The sequence below is a fragment of the Nematostella vectensis genome, chromosome 9 (genome assembly GCF_932526225.1).
Source record: "Nematostella vectensis chromosome 9, jaNemVect1.1, whole genome shotgun sequence".
In the NCBI taxonomy this organism is placed as follows: domain Eukaryota; kingdom Metazoa; phylum Cnidaria; class Anthozoa; order Actiniaria; family Edwardsiidae; genus Nematostella; species Nematostella vectensis.
In genome coordinates, this window is record NC_064042.1 from 640,928 (window position 1) to 660,000 (window position 19,073).

A 19,073-nucleotide genomic window follows, 5' to 3' on the forward strand; every position below is an offset into this window, starting at 1 on the left:
TGCAATTACAATGGATTGTGGGTAATGACGAGGCGATGTCTAACAAAATGGCGGTCTTGCTTTCGATCGAGAATCACAAAGACGAGAAACAATGAATCGCAGATCTCCTTAGAATGAGGACTGCGCATTTTGGAGTATTTTATTGATAGCGCGTGTCTGCTGGTTGTGTGTTCTGCGCGTTTTGTCACGTCATGGCGTCTGACAGCGATTCCGAGGGGGAGTTCTATGATGCCCCCGATTCGCACTGTGACAGCAGGTACGATGTTCTACCTGGGACTTTTTTTATTCCATCCCACTTGACCACTGCCTGAAATCACCCCATGTGTCACATTTCACCTGTGCCTTTGTTGCATTTTAAGACTAAAAAAAAATGAAAATAACGCCCACGAAAGAAATTCTAGTATTATATAAACAATAATCCAAAGATCCAAACTCGTTGTGTACCTGAAAGAAAAACAATTCACGAAAGTATTATTAATTTTTCAGTTTTGGGACGCCAAAGGGAGACATGAATATTGAGGTAAATATGAGGAATTATTGTTTATATCGTAGTATGTGATTTTGAATTGAATAATTGTATAATTTCTGTCCTCCAAAAGAGTTGATAAAAAGAAACCATGACCACCGTCATAATCTATGTTATCAATCTGAATAATGCGCAATAGCCAATTATAAAACTAAGCCATTTTTTATATTTATTACATACCTTAAATTTGAACAACTTGCACTTTGGTATGTTTAATTTTAAATCCATACCAAACACTTATAAGCTTCCTGAAACAATAAGCACTTCAAAAACAAATCAAACAAGGCTCACAATAGAATACTTATCATCTTATGGCATTGTCTTGTATTGAATTATTGAAGGGAGCGTTGTTTGATTTATTGAATTTGTGCTGATTTTTTAGTGTTGTTGTATAGAGGGTGCTAAGTATTTTAAATCATAGGTGTGTTAAGCTACCACAAAACCCCAGGGGGATGGGAAAAGGTCTGCTATGATCAGTCACTAGGAGGAAGGGGGGGGGGGGGGGGGGCAGACCCCAAAATATTGTACTACCAAAAATACTAAGTATAGAAAAACTCAACTTCTCCAAACTCCAGAATATTCAGCACATATCAAATTACTTGGTTCACAACAACCAAGCAGCACTTTTTCATGAGTTGAATACAAAATATATTTCTTACCCAGGCCGCTGGGTAAAATATCTTAAAAGCCCCCTAAGCTCTTGACACCCCAAAAAATCCAAGGCAAGGTTTTTATGGCAAAAACAAGGAATATATGATCCCTAGACACCCTGTCATGCTACTGCGATAAACACTGGAAAATGCTTTTGACAGAATTTTACATGTTTGATTATAATCTAAAGTCGAGCAAAAAAAAAAAATACAATTAGATTATTCTGTTACAATATGAATGTTTGTGTTAACAATAGTATATATTTAAGTAAACTATATTGTGATTTGAATAATAAATGAGGTATTTTTATTTTAGTCACCAGTTAAAGAACTCCTGCTAAAGACAGATAGTGAAGTGATAAAAAACAAAGACTTGGACAGACCAAGTACTCATATAAGTGATGTCATAGTCCCAACTTCAGACTCATTAGAGATTTCTTGTGATACCCAATCAACCCAATCAGACAATGCTGAATCTAATCAAGACTGTGGAGCTACAAGTGGAGGTGAAAAAAACTCTTCTTACCAAGCAGAACCAGCCCCACTGACCTCACCCCCTGCAGATGTCCCCCCTGTTTGTCTCCCAGTTGTTAGTAATACTAGTTTACCAAATGAGCCTCAGAGCACTGAAGTAGTAAAAAATACAGTAGGTGATCCACCTCCCCCTGTTGCTCCGCCCAGGAGGAAGCGAAAGAAAAAGTCCGCTGGACAAGTTGAGGATAAAGTTGATGGGCCGGCAGCCTCAACACAGCAAGATCCCTCGCAAACCGTTGCTGCAGTGTTAGCAGCACCCTCTAAGGAGTCCGAGGGTGCTTTAGGTGTGGCTGTTGCCTTAATCTCTAACGACACAGACAAACAAACAGTGTTAGTTGCTGGTGCAAAATGTACTGATAATGGAACAATTAAAACTGCTGTGGGCTCTGTTATCCAACCTGCTAGTTCTATCAACAATCCTGCAGATCCTAGCATTCAACTGGACTACAAATCTCAGGAAATGAAGGAAATTTTAGCAAAAGCAAGCTCCACAGAGGTCATTCCTGCCCTTACGTTAGACTCCCGCTTAAAATCACACTCCGTTACTTCACTGGGGAGCAGTGGTAATAAGTCAGATAGTTTCATGAGTTTATCAAGTAATGCATCTAATGGTCCAATCATGCGCAAGTCAGGTTCTTCTGCTTCTGTTGGAAGCATCCATTCTTTTCAACATGGTGAGCTTGTGCGCGTCAGATCAGCTTCAGGACGGCCACTTTCTGACATTGTAAGTATCCGTGACTTGAAGTCTCCCCAGAAATGTATTTATTGATGCATTTATGCGTTTTTGCCAAAAGAATAAAAAGGGTAAATATGTTCAGATGTCCACCACAATAAAGAACTTTGTTTCAGATTTTTGTAATAAGTCAAATCACTTTTAATCAGTGCCCAGTGTAAGCAGAGCTTGAGCTTCTCTGTAAAGTTGAAGGCTTTGTTATGACAAAATGTGTGATTAAATGTGTTTTTTTGGTTAAGGAAATTCTTGAGCAAGTGTTGGTGAAGAACCTGGATACGGGAGAAAGTATTCCACTTAGTCTTGCTGAGGAACGGCTTCCAAAGGGCACTAATCCGCTTGCTTTACACATCATGCGACTCACCTCAGAGTACCACAGGTGTGTGCTCAGCTATGAATATAAAAGCGTAGAGGGTTGGGTCTGCCAGAGCCCAAAATTTAATACACACTTACTCACCCAATCCCTATCTGTTACGTCATTTATACACTTCTGAGTGTGTTTGCAGTTGCATGGTACTGCACTGCTCGGCCAGGGTATAGGCCCCATAAAGCTTAACCTAGCCTACAGTACCCCTGACTTGATCTACCCCTGACCTGAGCCACCCCTGACATGATCCACCCCTGACATGATCCACCCCTGACTTGATCCACCCCTGACCTGATCCACCCCTGACTTGATCCACCCCTGACTTGATCTACCCCTGACCTGATCCACCCCTGACTTGATCCACCCCTATTTCATTTCTTCTCAATTTAACATTAGTGGTTACCCAACCAACAAATACCGTAGCTTTATCATCAGTTTGGATACAGAAGAACTCATATAAACTGGACTTGTTGATACACCTGATTTAGGAATAGGAAATCCCTAATGTAAAGTGAGTCTCGATAGTAGTTTTCATAACACTGTAAGGGACTTGAAAACCAGATTTTTTATGCGGTTATCCTTTATATATTAAAGGCAAGCTTTAAGGGGGGGCTCATAAAATCCTATGAGGGAATGTTAAAACATAAACTCTACTTTGCAGCAACTCAAATTTGTCTACAATTGATGCTGAAGATGGCATTGAGGTTGGTCGTAAAGTCAAGAAAAAGACGTAAGAGTTATTCCCAAGAATAGTGATAGTGACAAAGGATGAGAGAAGTTAGCATTTATATATAACAGTTATTTAAAAAAGCATTTCTTTACTCTTCTTACACAACAGCAAAATGGCAGAAGATTATTATAAGTTATAGCATGACACAAGGGGAATTTAGTGTTTAAATGTCCCCGCAACCGAGGGATGATTAGTTGAAGTCCCGACGCTGCAGGCTGACCATGATCACCAAGGAAATAAAATTGTGACTACGAGTAATATTAGGTTGGATTAGTGAACATGGTTTAATGGATCAGGGCATTGCATATGCATTGTTCTTTTTATCCCTCTAGAGACCACACATTTTCACTTACAATTTTCAAACCAAACATAGTTGATTTACATAGTTGCCTACTTATTGACAGTTTAGTTCTTTGACGTCATTAGCACACATGTGTATAGCAATCAAAATCATCTTACATGGATCTAGTTTAACATTGTTTAGGTATCACAAGATGAAATATTATTTTTCTGCATTAATCAGCAAGCTGCCTTCTATTTATTTCCCTGGTGGAAACTAGAAGACAATGATCTTGGTTCTAAATTTCTCTTATGCACTGATGTAGGGGGAAATTTAGAAGACGAAAGATTTTTTTGTCTTTTTGTAAATTTTCCTCATTATTAATGTGTGAGGGAAATTTAGAAACTTAATCTCCCTCATTAATAATGTATGAGGGAAATTTAGAACCATCTATTGTTTTCAAGGAAATTTCGCTAGTAATCATCTCTCAGAAAACAAAAGAATCTGAGGTGAGGGTAGTGTTTTATAAGTGCGTCTTAGGACATCTGAATTGATAAAAATGATTATTAAAATTGTAAGGTGGAGTATAAATTGTCTTACTTTACCATTTTTGTATCAGGAAAAAGCTGAAGAAGTTCTTAGGTAGGACAGTCAACAAGATGAAAGTTGAGAAAAAGATGAAGGACATGACAATCAAGGAGGGCAAGGAATGTAAGCACTGTTCAAATGAAGGCCGTCCTATGCCAACCATTCTTATAAAGGGAAATCTTACAGCATATCAACAATGACAACAATCAAACAAAAAGTCACCACACACAAAATAAAGAAAGAGATCAATAGCATTTATTAGCACCTAAACCCTACAATGATTTACCAACAATTGTTGTCTGAGGAAATGTCCTTTACAATGACATTTGAGCACATTATAAACTAATAAACACTACCTACATACATGTATAACATTATTTTGATGGTTTGTTTTGTTTTATCTCTCTGTTGTTTGCAAGACCCCCACTTATACCAGGCCTTTTATGAAGAGTTTATCTTAGTTGCTAAATAGAAAACTATTGAATAACCATTTGTGTTCTTATTACAGCTGTTCGCAGTGAAGAGAGTTCTTCTAGTGATGAAGATGGAGCTTCTCAGGAGACTCCTTCTGTCCCATTCATCAAGGTGTGGTCAGGAGTGGTATCCTAGGAAAACAAATTTTGATACCATACAGCACTGGTGACAATTGATTCCCACATCAGACGCTGTCTCTATATTTCGAACTCTTCATAGCTCTTGTGGTCAGATTGTTTTAAAAGGTTTTGAATTGGTCAGGCATGTGTCATGCATGCCCCCTTGATTGCCCCTTGATTGCCAAAAAATGTTATTATGTATTGAAAAAATTTACCTCTCCCACCAAATCCTGGCTACATGCATAGTGCCTGCTGCATTGAAGAGAGTGTATCAAGTAAACTATGTTACTATCACGTCAAAAAAGCAATGTTATAATGTTTGACCTGGCACATTCCTCGAACATAATCAGATTTTGCCTGTTGAGACAATATTTATTTTTAGATCTGTTATTTATTTTGACTGTTTTTTCAATCTGTTATTTGTTTAGACTGTTTTTTGTATCTCTGTTATTTATTTAGACTGTTTGTTTTGTAGATAAAGTCTGCCCATGGCAAGGGCCCTGTGGAGTTTGAGAAACTCAAGTTGTTACAGGACCTGAGTGGGGAACATGTGGTGAGTGATGCACAATATAAGCCATGCATATTAGAGGCTGGGTTGCACAATATAAGCCATGCATATTAGAGGCTGGGTTGCCCAATATCAGCCATTCATATTAGAGGCTGGGTTGCACAATATAAGCCATTTATATTAGAGGCTGGGTTGCACAATATAAGCCATTCATTAGAGACTGGGTTGAACAATATAAGCCATTCATATTAGAGGCTGGGTTGCACAATATAAGCCATTCATATTAGAGGCTTGGTTGCACAATATAAGCCATTCATTTTAGGGGCTGGGTTGAACAATATAAGCCATTTATATTAGAGGCTGCATTGCACAATATAAGCCTTTCATATTAGAGGCTGGGTTGAACAATATAAGCCATTCATATTAGAGGCTGAGTTGCACAATATAAGCCATTCATATTAGAGGCTGGGTTGCACAATATAAGCCATTCATTTTAGGGGCTGGGTTGCACGATATAAGCCATTTATATTAGAGGCTGCATTGCACAATATAAGCCTTTCATATTAGAGGCTGGGTTGAACAATATAAGCCATTCATATTAGAGGCTGGGTGGCGCTTTTGACAGAGCGTCCTTTTGAGATGCCTGTGCCTTTCACTAATAGGTTCTGGATTTGATTCCTTGTTATGACGTGTATTGTGTTGGTTTGTCTGTGCTTTTTGTGAGGTTTTCCTCCCTATAGCAGTTTTTGTGGTCAGACATGAATTATATGGCAGCAACCTAAAGTGCCTTCTAATTGACCATGTCCAGCATTCAGCTGCAGTGAGAGTGCGTTGCTTCCTAATTGACCATGTCCAGCAGTCAAGCTGCAGTGAGAGTTCATTGCTTCCTAATTGACCATGTCAGCAGTCAAGCTACAGTGAGAGTGCGTTGCTTCTTAATTGACCATGTCCAGCAGTCAAGCTGCAGTGAGAGTGCGTTGCTTCCTAATTGACCATGTCCAGCAGTCAAGCTGCAGTGAGAGTGCATTGCTTCCTAATTGACCATGTACAGCAGTCAAGCTGCAGTGAGAGTTCATTACTTCCTAATTGACCATGTCCAGCAGTCAAGCTGCAGTGAGAGTGCGTTGCTTCCTAATTGACCATGTCCAGCAGTCAAGCTGCAGTGGGAGTGCGTTGCTTCCTCAGTTGTCTGTAAGCCCACAAGAGGCTCTATACCCCTACATTAATTTAAGAGGTGGTATGGCAGAGAAAAGAACTCATCATGGCTTACTAAACTTTTAAAATTACTTGTCAGTGGGTGTGTTAGGGTAAGGCATGTCCCCAAGTACTTATGTCAAAGCCAGGAATCAGTGGGATGAGACATATTATAATTTTTATGTTTTCTCCTTTTTTTATTACACTATGTTGATGCCTGCATTTTCTATCTCCAGGGAGCTGTGTGGACTATTAAGTTTTCTGTCTGTGGCAGGCTTATGGTATGTTGTTCACAAGATAGTCTAGGGTGTGGAAGGGGTGGAGGGGGGGTGGTAGTCTAGGGTGTGGAAGGGGTGGAGGGCGGGTGGCAGTCTAGGGTGTGGAAGGGGTGGAGGGCGGGTGTTAGGCTAGGGTGTGGAAGGGGTGGAGGGCGGGTAGTAGCCTAGGGTGTGGAAGGGTGGAGTGCGGGCAGTAGTTTGGAGTGTGGAAGGGGTAGAGGGCAGGTTAGTGTGGGGTATGGAAGGGGTGGAGGGCGGGTGGTAGTCTAAGGTGTGGAAAGGATGGATGGCGGGTGGTCGTCTAGGGTGTGGAATTGATGAAGGGTGGGTGGTAGTTTGGAGTGTGGAAGGGGTGAAGGGCGGGTGGCAGTCTAGGGTGTGGAAGGGGTGGAGGGCGGGTGTTAGGCTAGGGTGTGGAAGGGGTGGAGGGCGGGTAGTAGCCTAGGGTGTGGAAGGGGTGGAGGGCGGGTGGTAGCCTAGGGTGTGGAAGGGGTGGAGGGCGGGTAGTAGCCTAGGGTGTGGAAGGGTGGAGTGCGGGTAGTAGTTTGGAGTTTGGAAGGGGTAGAGGGCAGGTTAGTGTGGGGTGTGGAAGGGGTGGAGGGCGGGTGGTAGTCTAGGGTGTGTAAGGGATGGAGGGTGGGTGGTAGTCTAGGGTGTGGGAGGGGTGGAGGGCAGATGGAAGTCTAAGGTGTGGAAGGGGTGGAAGGCGGGTGGTCGTCTAGGGTGTGGAATTGATAGGGGGCGGGTGGTAGTCTAGGGTGTGGAAGGGATGGAGGGTGGGTGGTAGTCTAGGGTGTTTAAGGGGTGGAGGGCAGATGGAAGTGTTGTGGTTTGAAATGCTTCTTGGTTTGAAATTGTTAAAACCAGTTTGAAAAAAATTCAAACCATGCCACATTTGTTGTGGTTTGAAATGCTTCTTGGTTTGAATTTTTTCAAACTGGTTTTAACAATTTCAAACCAAGAAGCATTTCAAACCACAACAGAAGTCTAAGGTGTGGAAGGGGTGGAGGGCGGGTAGTAGTTTGGAGTGTGGAAGGGGTGGAGGGCAGGGTAGTCTGAGGTGTGGAAGGGGTGGAGGGCGGGTGTTAGTCTAAGGTGTGGAAAGGATGGATGGCGGGTGGTCGTCTAGGGTGTGGAATTGATGAAGGGTGGGTGGTAGTTTGGAGTGTGGAAGGGGTTGAGGGCAGGGTAGTTTGGGGTGTGGGAAGGGTGGATGACGGATGGAAGTCTAAGGTGTGAAATTGATAGAGGGTGGGTGGTAGTCTAGGGTGTGAAATTGATAGAGGGTGGGTGGTAGTCTAGGGTGTGGAAGGGGTGGAGGGTGGGTGGTAGCCTAGGGTGTGAAATTGATAGAGGGTGGGTGGTAGTCTAGGGTGTGAAATTGATAGAGGGTGGGTGGTAGTCTAGGGTGTGGAAGGGGTGGAGCGCGGGTGGTAGTCTAGGGTGTGGAAGGGATGGAGGGTGGGTCATAGTCTAGGGTGTGGAAGGGGTGGAAGCGGGTGGTAGTCTAGTAGCACCTAATTTTTTTAATTTTGTTGTGTTTTAGGCAACAGCTGGACAAGACCATATGGTGGTGAGTAGGTGATAGGGGTTATTGCAAAAGAGTACACAACTACGTTCAATGCCTCCTCCTTCATATTGCAACAGAGGATGTTCTCACCCTCTCATTATTATCGTTTATATGTTTATATTAACCACTGTTGGGGTACAATCCATGGATTCTCGAAGGCGACCTTATTTAAAATAGGTTCACAAGACTGACTTTACTTTTTTTAACTCAAAAGGATGGTGGATATCCACCAACCCTTTCTCTCTTTATCCACTTTCTGTGCCAGTTGTGCTTGGCCATATTGGATACTATATGGTTACTGTATTTTTCTGCATTTGGAGGGTTTGGGTAGCAGTAGAGTAATTATTGCCTGGTTATTTTTCTGCATTCAGAGGGTTTGGGTGTTGAAAGAATGCCAAGAATCCTTCGAGGAGATGAGGACAAAATACTCCAAGCCTGCAGGTGAAAAATATATAGTGTTTAGCTCCAGCTCATGAAAATGCTTGTGTGAGTGTTCAATTTCAATGTTTGACAAAGATGTTTGCATGTTTAGCCAGGCCTTAGCCACGCAGCAGATGTCTCTGTGTTTGTACCTTCTTGTCAGGTTTTAAATTAAACATTTTTTGATAATGTTAGTAACATAAGAGCCCTATTCTGACAAATTAGGGGAGTTTTTTCCCAGTTTTACCTTGGAAATCGCACAGAATGGCGATGGTTCATGCTGACTGTTTTTTTATGCCCTCATTTAATGGCAGCAGAAAATTTAGAAATGATTTGAATATTATCTCAATAGGCACATCATCTCAAACAAACTCTGAGGAGGATCTAGAGAAAACACCCAAACATGATACAGAGGATGCTCAAGAAGATGGTAAAACTGAGGATCAAGCATCCCCAAGCAAAAAGGTGAATGAAGCTCACCTAAAATTCCATAAATAAACATTACAGGGGCCAGGAGAGCCCCTAAAGGCTAATAATGACCAGCCACCCCCCCCCCCCCCCCCCCAAATACTTGACTTGTTCAAGTGAACAATGATAATGACTTAACTATGTTGGAATTGAAATGCAACCAGCTCTGCTTCCTGTTTACTAAAAAGCTTTTATTCTAGTGGCACTAGTTAAAATACTGACCCCTCCCCCAAAAAGGTACCTTAATGATGTATTCTAGTCCACAAAAATTATTTTTATACCACGACCACACCCCCTAGTCATGCTGATAGACTGATGTCTGAGTAGCTACCTGGGGGTGATGATGTTGTTGATGGCAAATGTTATTGAGTATGTTTTTTGAGGTAGATTTTTTACTTGTACAGGAGGAAGAAGAGGACACTGGTCCATTCATGAAAAAGCCATTTTGTACATACTGTGGACATACGGGGGATGTGCTAGACCTCTCCTGGTCTAAGGTAACTCCTATGAATCGTACATGTTGGAGATGGGGTAGGCGTGGCTATGATTAGAGGGGTAACATACAGTATTGTGGTCACGCACATGATGGGCTAGACCTCTCCTGGTCTAAGGAGATTACTGAAAAGCAAATCCTGTTATTACAGAGTCCTAAGGGTGTCTTTGATAGTGGGAGCTGACTATTAACTTTCCTGGTGAAACCTTTCTCATAGATGTGGTAGGGAGGGGTTGTAGAGCAAACAATGGTCAAGTCTCTATTGACAGTCTTTTTTGTTTCAGAATTATTTCCTCTTGTCTTCTTCCATGGACAAGACAGTAAGGTGTGTATTACTGTTTGGTGAAGGGTATTTATTTTTTACATTGTATAATATCTAACATCTATGTGCCTTCCCACAGACTGTGGCATATCTCAAGAAATGAATGCTTATGCTGTTTCCAGCATATTGATTTTGTAACAGCAATAGTCTTCCACCCAAGGGTAAGTGCCTATCTATTGTAAGCTATGTTTAGCTTGTTGTTTAGTTATAATGACAGCAAAAGGGCTAATGCTCAAAATGTAAGCGAAACAATATTCTTTCACAAAGGCCTAAAAAATACAACTTCAACCTTGATTTACCTACCAAGATTTCTTCCACCAAGCCTTCGAAGACCACCTAGTTCTTCTCCATCTTTATTTCCTGGATATACCATATTTTTATTATAATTTTTTCATATGTATCTTATAGGATGATAGATATTTTCTAAGTGGGTCATTGGATGGCAAGATAAGATTATGGAATATCCCAGATAAGAAAGTTGCACTGTGGAATGAAGTTGAAGGCACAGGTATTTAAGCATGGCAAAAAAAATAATATTTTACTAGTTTTTAGATATTGATTCCCCCCATAAAGCATAGAAAATGCCATATAGGCAAATGATTTTAAAACAACTATTTTGAGCCTTGGCGTCAGTTTTTATTGGCAAAATGAGTAACTGAGATGCTTTCAACCAAATTTCATTGATAAAAAAAACATCCTTTAGTTGTAGATGGTTATATGAAGTGTTTGTGGGAGAAAGTTCAATCTCATCAATAACAAGCAGTGGGTTGATCAACTTTAAACTGAGTTGACTAATTCTTGCTGGGCTTGCTCATTCCAGGAAGCAACCTGATCACTGCGGCTAATTTCTGCTTGCAAGGCAGGTTTGCTGTCATTGGCACCTACGATGGTAGATGCATTTTCTATGAAACAGAGGTGAGTGATTTAAAACGATGTACTATGGTGTTAGTAAAACCTTTCCTTTCCACCAGCTTTTTATCAGGTTGTTTTAGAGTTCCTAGCAATACTTGGTCAAAGATCTTGTTACATAAACGATTGACAACTACTGCCTTTTTTTGTATGGATATTAAGGTTCCTGGTGGGAAATTAATCAACAGATTTTGTTTACCCATTTAGTAGACCATTTTAGATATTAGCTTATTCTACCTCGCAGTGATACTAATTTTCCTTCATTAATTGAAGTGGACCTTCCCAGCCCCTTAACCAGCCTACTGTACGTAGGGTAGCACTATAACCCCCCCTGGCTACCGGCCTACTGTACGTCGGGTATCACTATAACCCCCCCTGGCTACCGGCCTGCTGTACATAGGGTAGCACTATAACCCCCCCTGGCTACCGGCCTGCTGTATGAAGGGTATCACTATAACCCCCCCTGGCTACCGGCCTGCTGTACATAGGGTAGCACTATAACCCCCCCTGGCTACCGGCCTGCTGTACAAAGGGTAGCACTATAACCCCCCCTGGCTACCGGCCTGCTGTACGTCGGGTATCACTATAACCCCCCCTGGCTACCGGCCTGCTGTACGTAGGGTAGCACTATAACCCCCCCTGGCTACCGGCCTGCTGTACATAGGGTAGCACTATAACCCCCCCTGGCTACCGGCCTGCTGTACGTAGGGTAACACTATAACCCCCCCTGGCTACCGGCCTGCTGTCCATAGGGTAGCACTATAACCCCCCCTGGCTACCGGCCTGCTGTACGTAGGGTAGCACTATAACCCCCCCCTGGCTACCGGCCTGCTGTACGTAGGGTAACACTATAACCCCCCCTGGCTACCGGCCTGCTGTACATAGGGTAGCACTATAACCCCCCCTGGCTACCGGCCTGCTGTACGTAGAATAGCACTATAACCCCCCTGGCTACCGGCCTGCTGTACGTAGGGTAGCACTATAACCCCCCCTGGCTACCGGCCTGCTGTACATAGGGTAGCACTATAACCCCCCCTGGCTACCGGCCTGCTGTACGTAGGGTATCACTATAACCCCCCCTGGCTACCGGCCTGCTGTACATAGGGTAGCACTATAACCCCCCTGGCTACCGGCCTGCTGTACGTAGAATAGCACTATAACCCCCCCTGGCTACCGGCCTGCTGTACATAGGGTAGCACTATAACCCCCCCTGGCTACCGGCCTGCTGTACGTAGGGTAGCACTATAACCCCCCCTGGCTACCGGCCTGCTGTACATAGGGTAGCACTATAACCCCCCCTGGCTACCGGCCTGCTGTATGAAGGGTAGCACTATAACCCCCCCTGGCTACCGGCCTGCTGTACGTAGGGTAGCACCATAACCCCCCTGGCTACCGGCTGAAACCGGCTACCTATGCTGAACCTGTTTTTTTTTCCTTTTGTCATTGTTCCAGCGTCTGAAATACCACACTCAGTGGCAAGTTCGATCTGGGCGTAATAAACGATCTCGTGGAAGAAAAATCAGTGGAATTGAACCAATGCCTGGGGAAGAAAAAGTTTTGATTACATCGAATGATTCCAGGATACGCCTTTATGATCTCAAAGATAACTCTTTATACTGCAAGTACAAGGGCTGCTCTAATTCAAGTAGCCAAATAAAGGCCAGCTTCAGGTGAGGAATAGATCTATAGAGATTTATTTAACTGATGATATAGATCTATAGAGATTATAACCATATTGAAAGCAAATGGAATCAGAGGCACTCGTTGTTGAATGATGGTGAAAATTCAATCCATCCTGCATTAAAACTGGCTCCTTTCTTTTGCTAAAATTAACAAATAGATCTCAGACTGCATTTCGTTGCATACTTTTTTGTTCATGACCTGCTGTTACACATCTGTGCATCTTTTAGAGGACAGACACACATAAAAATGAGATCTTTTTGTTTTAAACAGCAGAGAAAATGTTTTCTTACATTACTATCTATAGTATTGGGGAGCGCACATGCATACTGACACCATGCAAGCATAAATCCTCTAATAACACATGGACCCTTGACCAATCAGAGCGTGTAATTTACAAGTGTTGTTGTATAACATAAAATACGGTATTCTATGGGTGATTTTGTTTCAAGATGATAACACATTTTAATATTCAAGTACGTAATTTGTGGCTCAAAAGATCTTTAAGTGCTCATGCCTCAAATTTTGAAAATGTTCTGCTCATTTGTGTTGTAGCCATGATGGCCAGTACCTGATCTGCGGCTCAGAGGACCACTTTGTGTACATTTGGAGGACCCAGCATGGAATCCCATCTTCACGTCGCGACAAAAATGAATTCTATGAGAGCTTCTCAGGTAGAATGAAGGTTACAGTACGGTAGTTACTCGGATAAGAAAAACAAATTCAAATACACCAATAAAAAAGTCAATGCAAATAGGATTTAAATAACAAATGAAATTCACTTAAAAATTGTTATATAATTCTATATTTATTTTGCAATAAAACAACTCTATTTCATTGCTTGAGCATAAATTAATGTATGAATATGAGATAAAATGATATCTTCCAAAAAGATTATTATTTTGTTGACTTTTCTATCTTGTTTGCAGCCCATGACGCCGTGGTAACAGCTGCCATATTCGCGCCAGTGCCGTGGCTAGTAGTAGAGCCTGACCAGAGTGGGAACCCTGTGTCTTCTGAAGTCCTTGTCACAGCAGATTGGGGTGGAGCCATCAAGTTGTTTGTCAATAGATAGCATAACATCAATCATGGTCACATAATGGGAGTCAAATAATTCAAGGATGGCTTTGTCAGTATAATACATCAGCTGTAATTATTCAGGGCTCATTTGACTGCAAGGTCAAATGATTCAGAGGTCACATGAATTCAAAGTCACATGATTAATAGGTCACATGACAGGTCACCTGATCCGTGACTCACTTGACTTCGAAGCCCTATGACCCAGAAGTCACATGAATGCAAACATGGCTCACAGCTCAAAATTAAATAATGGGAAAGCATTTGCTTTATAATTTTGCTGCCCATTTGAAAGGGAAAAAAGATTAAATGGTCATATGACCAGGTTGATGACGTGTGACCAGACAACTATGATTATGTGTTTTGAATGAGGTATGGTGATTAGACTCGAGAAATTTCAGATGTTTTAGAATCACAGATTTGAAAGACCTACCAATAGAGAAAATGTTTTCTGGCTGGATTATTTCCTCTTGGCCATGAGTTTAGATAACCACAGTTTAAATTCTACTTCATAGATAACCTCCAATTTGAAAACATATAAAAATTAGCTCCCTTAGAGGGGAGAGGCTAGGCATGCTGCCTAAGAGGGGAGGTCTGCTGTTCTGTTCTGGTGCAGACTGTGTCTGTAATTCAGCCTCTGTGAGGAATACAGGACAGTATACTTTTAATAGCGGGCAGAACTGGACAAAGTTATCCATTGTTATGATAGAATCTCACTTGCAGATGATAGTTGGGATGGATTCAGGTTGGTTCAGAGGGGGGTTAGGGTTTGGTTGATTTTTGGGCACATTGATTTGGGGGGATGCAACACATAACAATGGTGAGAGTCAAAAGTTGACTTTCTTTTTATAGCATTTCATTACTTTAGTAGAGTGATTTGCACCCCCCCCCATGACCCCCCTAGACCCACCACTTGGTAGGTGGTGCTTTTACCAGACAACATCAGTCACTAGTGTTTGTAGAGAGTACATGGTAATAATTGTATACATTCTATCGATATAACCAGCAAAAACAGTTGAATTTTAGTTTTTTTTAACTGTCTTAAGCGTAACTACAAGAGATCTTCTATTCCTTCTGTATGATAAAGTTAAGCTTAAGTCAGTATACACCCTATCAATATCCAACAGATACAATTGAATTAGGTCTTTTTTTTTGGAAACTGTCTTAGGCGAGGGCTAGAAAATATTTAGATTGATTCTTTAATTGTATAGTACTTTCTTTCAGTTAGAAAATATAACTTTGTAAGCCATAAATAGGAGAGAGTTACTTCTTCGAAAGAAGTGAGAGAAAGTGGAGGTCTGGAACCCCTGGCTATGATTTTGTGAGTGTGGAGAAAAAAAGACAAACCTTATGCGTTCTTGATGCCATGAATGTCTAAATCATCAAAGCCACTCTGTAAGTTCTCTTAATGGTTTTGAAAATAGTATGAATAAACTGATATTTGAATAATGCAAAATGTTACATTGTATTCATTGAAAACAGGGGAAGGGGGCTTGGCTAAACACTACTAGTAATTTAGAATATGGGGGTTGGAGGGGGGGGGGGGGGGGGGGGAATAGCCCCTCCCACTGATATTGTCCTGCAGTGGTAGAATGGTTAGGGGGTCACCGTCATTTATGTTGCTACTTGCTAAAATATATAAACACAGTTATTTTTGCATCTGCTCTTAGAATTACTGCAAACATTAATATTGTAAAGATCATAAAGAGTTGTTTTACCTAAAAAAGAAGCTGATTGAAAAACCATTTAAAACAAAGACCCATGTTATATTCTATTGTTTGTAGAATTATATTTCTTATTTGTAGTTTTTTTGTCCTACATACAATTGTTGTTTTGTTGTTGTTGCTGCTGAATCATTATGATAGTTTTTATATGTTTGAAGAAACAAATTATTTGTGATCTTCCTAAATGATCACTATGCCTAATTTTTGCAGCGGAAATTGATTTTGCAGGCATTATTACTCAAACAATATAACTCAAACTGTGAATCCGTGCCCTGATTGGCTCAAACACAATACCAATTGTCTGAGCTGTCGCCGGAAAAACAAACGCGCACAATACGCGCCTTGTAGCTTTCAGCCTGTAGTCCGATGCTCTTCATTTTGATAATATTGAGTTGATGTGCTCGGACAAAATACAAATGGCTTGACTTGACAGGAATAAGGCGTAGAAATGCCGGGCAAAACTTCCATCTTTTTTTTGGCAGTTTTTGCATGCTTTACTCTCGGCCATGTGTCTGCGAGATTGAATCTCTACATGAACGAAACCGAAGCGAAAAGAGTCCTCGGTTAGTATGTGAAGTCTCTTACAAGGGTTATTCAGTTTGTTGCTAGTTACTCTGTTTATATTGCTTGTGTTTGTGGTATAGTTTACGACGGGGTTTCTTTCAGGCTTTAAAGGTAAATTCTTCTTTGTTCATGACGGGGAAGTAAAGAAGAACGCCGTGTTCTACCGAATGCGTGTTCCATCCTCAGTTGATTGCCTTGGCTTCACATGGTTTCGCGAAGACACGGTGAGACATTTATCCGGGTCTTTATAACACTGGGAAGCATCGGGTTTGGCTCAAGGGCAGTTAAACTGTGGTCTATTCGCTAGCGGCTATCGTAGGGCAGTACTAGAGACAATACGATCAACTGTTACCATTTTCACACTGTGCATCATGTACTCGCAAGATCAATCACTATCGTCCCTAATTCTTATCTATAACATGCATCACCAGGTTTCGCAACTTTAACCTAAATAGCCATCTCAGTATGTATTGTTGAATTCTAGTATAATGAAATTGAGTGCTTTGTGCGGCCTTGGCTTTGTTTACATCTTTCCATAGCCACTCGAGCTAACGGCGTCCCAAGTGTTTACCTACACTATTTTGTGTTTCTTCACAGCCTACGACCTACTCGATCCTCATAGAATCTCTCACCCCAAGACTCGTATATCCCCCGGAACTCAACATCCAATCGACCGGGCAAGTTCCTCAAAATGCTCAGAGTAAGTTGATTTATACTGTTTGACGAAAGTGCTTGCGCTGTGTCAAAATATGTCACTTTTTGCTTTGAAAGTAATCACTTTAACGCCATTTTAAGTAGGTGGAATATAAAATAGTGCAAAATTAATACCCGATTGGTGCTGTTTATGAAAAAAATATTTTGCCAAGCCTCGTTCAAGGCATATAAAGCTTGGTGTTTTCTTGCAGGAAACCATTTCGCAATAATTAAGGCACGTACTCCGGAAAATAAAATGTACAAACGGATTCCTCAAAACATACGTGTGCCTTACCCCTAAAATATGCTCACTAGGATAGCATATTAAGCGTAATGTGTCGACCTTTTGACTTTTGACCCGGAATATTGTGTTTATTAGAAATTTAATTCAACTTTTTTGTTTAGACTTTTGAATATGGGTAAATAAACACTGCAGTTTCATTGTCAAAAAATCTAAATGTTCCTTGCAGGATTATAGGAAATGCAAGAGGGGGGGGGGGGGGGGGTTAACTCTCTCTTTTCTTTACTCCTACCCTTTTTTTACAAGTGTAGAGCCTACTTCTATTAGCTATCTCTTATCATCTAATTCCTGTTATTCTATCTCCTTCTTCATATCCAATGTTAAATCACTTTTCCTTTGTACTTGCAGCTTTTTGCCTGCAGTTCAAGTGCCGGCAGGAGAAAGTGGGTGAAGCACAGATACAGATGAATGTGACACTCTTTGCTGGCTCCACTCTTAGGGTTCTATCTTTTCTAAGAATCAAGTCCTGTCGTAGAGAAGGTGAGATCAGTGCTTGTTGTGAAACTAACACTCAGGCCCCTATCAGAGCTAAAACTCCTAGGGGGGGGGGGGGTATGATCTCTGCCCCTCTACCCCTACTAAAAACATCCCATCAGCATGAATTTTAAAGATGATATAGGGTCAATACATTCAGTTAACTTTCTGCTAGTATTTTGTTTACTTTGTAATTGAAAAGCTGAGGAATTTTAACAGAAGCTTACCATGCTTTTAGCATTATCTCATGTTTGATTTATATCTCTCCTACTTCAGTTGTTGCTGACAAGTTTTCTGAAGCCAACCCTACGGCACAAGCCAAACCAAATACAGGTATGCCTTTCCATAATTGGTAGATAGATTACTCTTTTCTTTACATATCACCAGGGGGTTACCAATGCCATAGCCAGAAGGGGACAGGGAGGGGCTACTGGACTGTCACTAGTACTACGAGGGGGCAGGGGTTAACTGGACTGAAATCTTTTGATAATTTCAATCCCTTTACAGATGGTAAGACCTCTTTCTCTGCATCAGAGAAAACCAAAGTTTTCTACATAGCAGTGGGTGTGGCCTGTAGCGTCATTCTTGTCATCGCCCTAGCTGTCGCTGCCATCCATGTACACTCAATGCCTTCTCCTTCACAAAACAAAGATAGAGCCAGGTATGTAACATCCTCAAAAAAATAAAAAACTTCAATTGGAATTTAAAATAACAGCATTAGGCTCAGATTATCCAGGACCACAAGAAAGATGTGGTCAGTGACCTTTGGCGAATTTGACAAGGTGTCCTACAATCCTCTCTAAATATCTCTTTGTTTGCCTTCTAGTCATTGATAAGAAATAGAAATATATATAAGCATGACATTGTACAATTAAAAGCATATCATCACCTTTTTGGACTGAAATTTTAGAATAGATTTATATTAGCTAAAATTTAGGAATTCCAATTCCAGATCACAATTCCAGATAATTGTTTTTGAAGGTTATAAGCATTGATTGTTCTTCTTTCATTTGTACAGCATCTCTGATGGCAGTGAGTTGGGCCATGGGGGCAGTCCCAATAAGATGGCGTCTGCAAAGAGACCCTTACTTAATGGCTCCGTGAAGAATAAAGGACAGTCTTCTAGGCCAGGAGATGCTGTGCAAAGTAAGCCATGTCCATTGGAATGCTTTTAGCTGTAAAACGTCAGCAAATGAATATTGTGTTTAGATTATTTGGGGTTTGACCTAGTGGTAAAGGCAGTTACATAGATAAAATGCTCTTGGCAGAACGAGAGTGGGAATTAAACCTTCTAATTTCTCCCCTGTATTTAAACATAAAGAATGGGATAAATCATTCCAAAACCAAAAGATAGTTTGACCCCATAACACCTGTCTAAACAGCCTTGATGGTTGGTTAGT

At 41.3% G+C, this 19,073-nt stretch overlaps 2 protein-coding genes across 2 annotated transcripts in view; both read left to right on the plus strand.

Annotated features, from left to right (window-relative positions):
* Window positions 1-13: 13 nt before the first annotated feature.
* LOC5505308 (WD repeat-containing protein 44) lies at window positions 14-15,373 on the plus strand. The gene is made up of 20 exons (XM_048732433.1): window positions 14-256; window positions 487-520; window positions 1,493-2,434; window positions 2,683-2,819; window positions 3,469-3,537; window positions 4,437-4,528; window positions 4,914-4,990; window positions 5,474-5,551; window positions 6,937-6,981; window positions 8,525-8,551; window positions 8,920-8,989; window positions 9,321-9,433; window positions 9,841-9,933; window positions 10,214-10,254; window positions 10,331-10,412; window positions 10,660-10,759; window positions 11,072-11,166; window positions 12,613-12,830; window positions 13,396-13,514; window positions 13,770-15,373. The coding sequence occupies exons 1-20, from the start codon at window positions 192-194 to the stop codon at window positions 13,913-13,915; spliced, it is 2,643 nt and encodes an 880-aa protein (XP_048588390.1). The 5' UTR covers window positions 14-191; the 3' UTR covers window positions 13,916-15,373.
* A 525-nt stretch (window positions 15,374-15,898) lies between these two features.
* LOC116613113 (tyrosine-protein kinase RYK) overlaps window positions 15,899-19,073 on the plus strand; it is a 12,475-nt gene continuing 9,300 nt past the window's right edge. Inside the window, exons 1-7 of the mRNA XM_048732434.1 lie at window positions 15,899-16,204; window positions 16,308-16,429; window positions 16,803-16,905; window positions 17,548-17,679; window positions 17,950-18,006; window positions 18,181-18,334; window positions 18,692-18,819. Coding sequence (XP_048588391.1) covers window positions 16,090-16,204; window positions 16,308-16,429; window positions 16,803-16,905; window positions 17,548-17,679; window positions 17,950-18,006; window positions 18,181-18,334; window positions 18,692-18,819 — 811 coding nt within the window. The 5' untranslated portion in view covers window positions 15,899-16,089. The remainder of the gene's footprint in view (window positions 16,205-16,307; window positions 16,430-16,802; window positions 16,906-17,547; window positions 17,680-17,949; window positions 18,007-18,180; window positions 18,335-18,691; window positions 18,820-19,073) is intronic.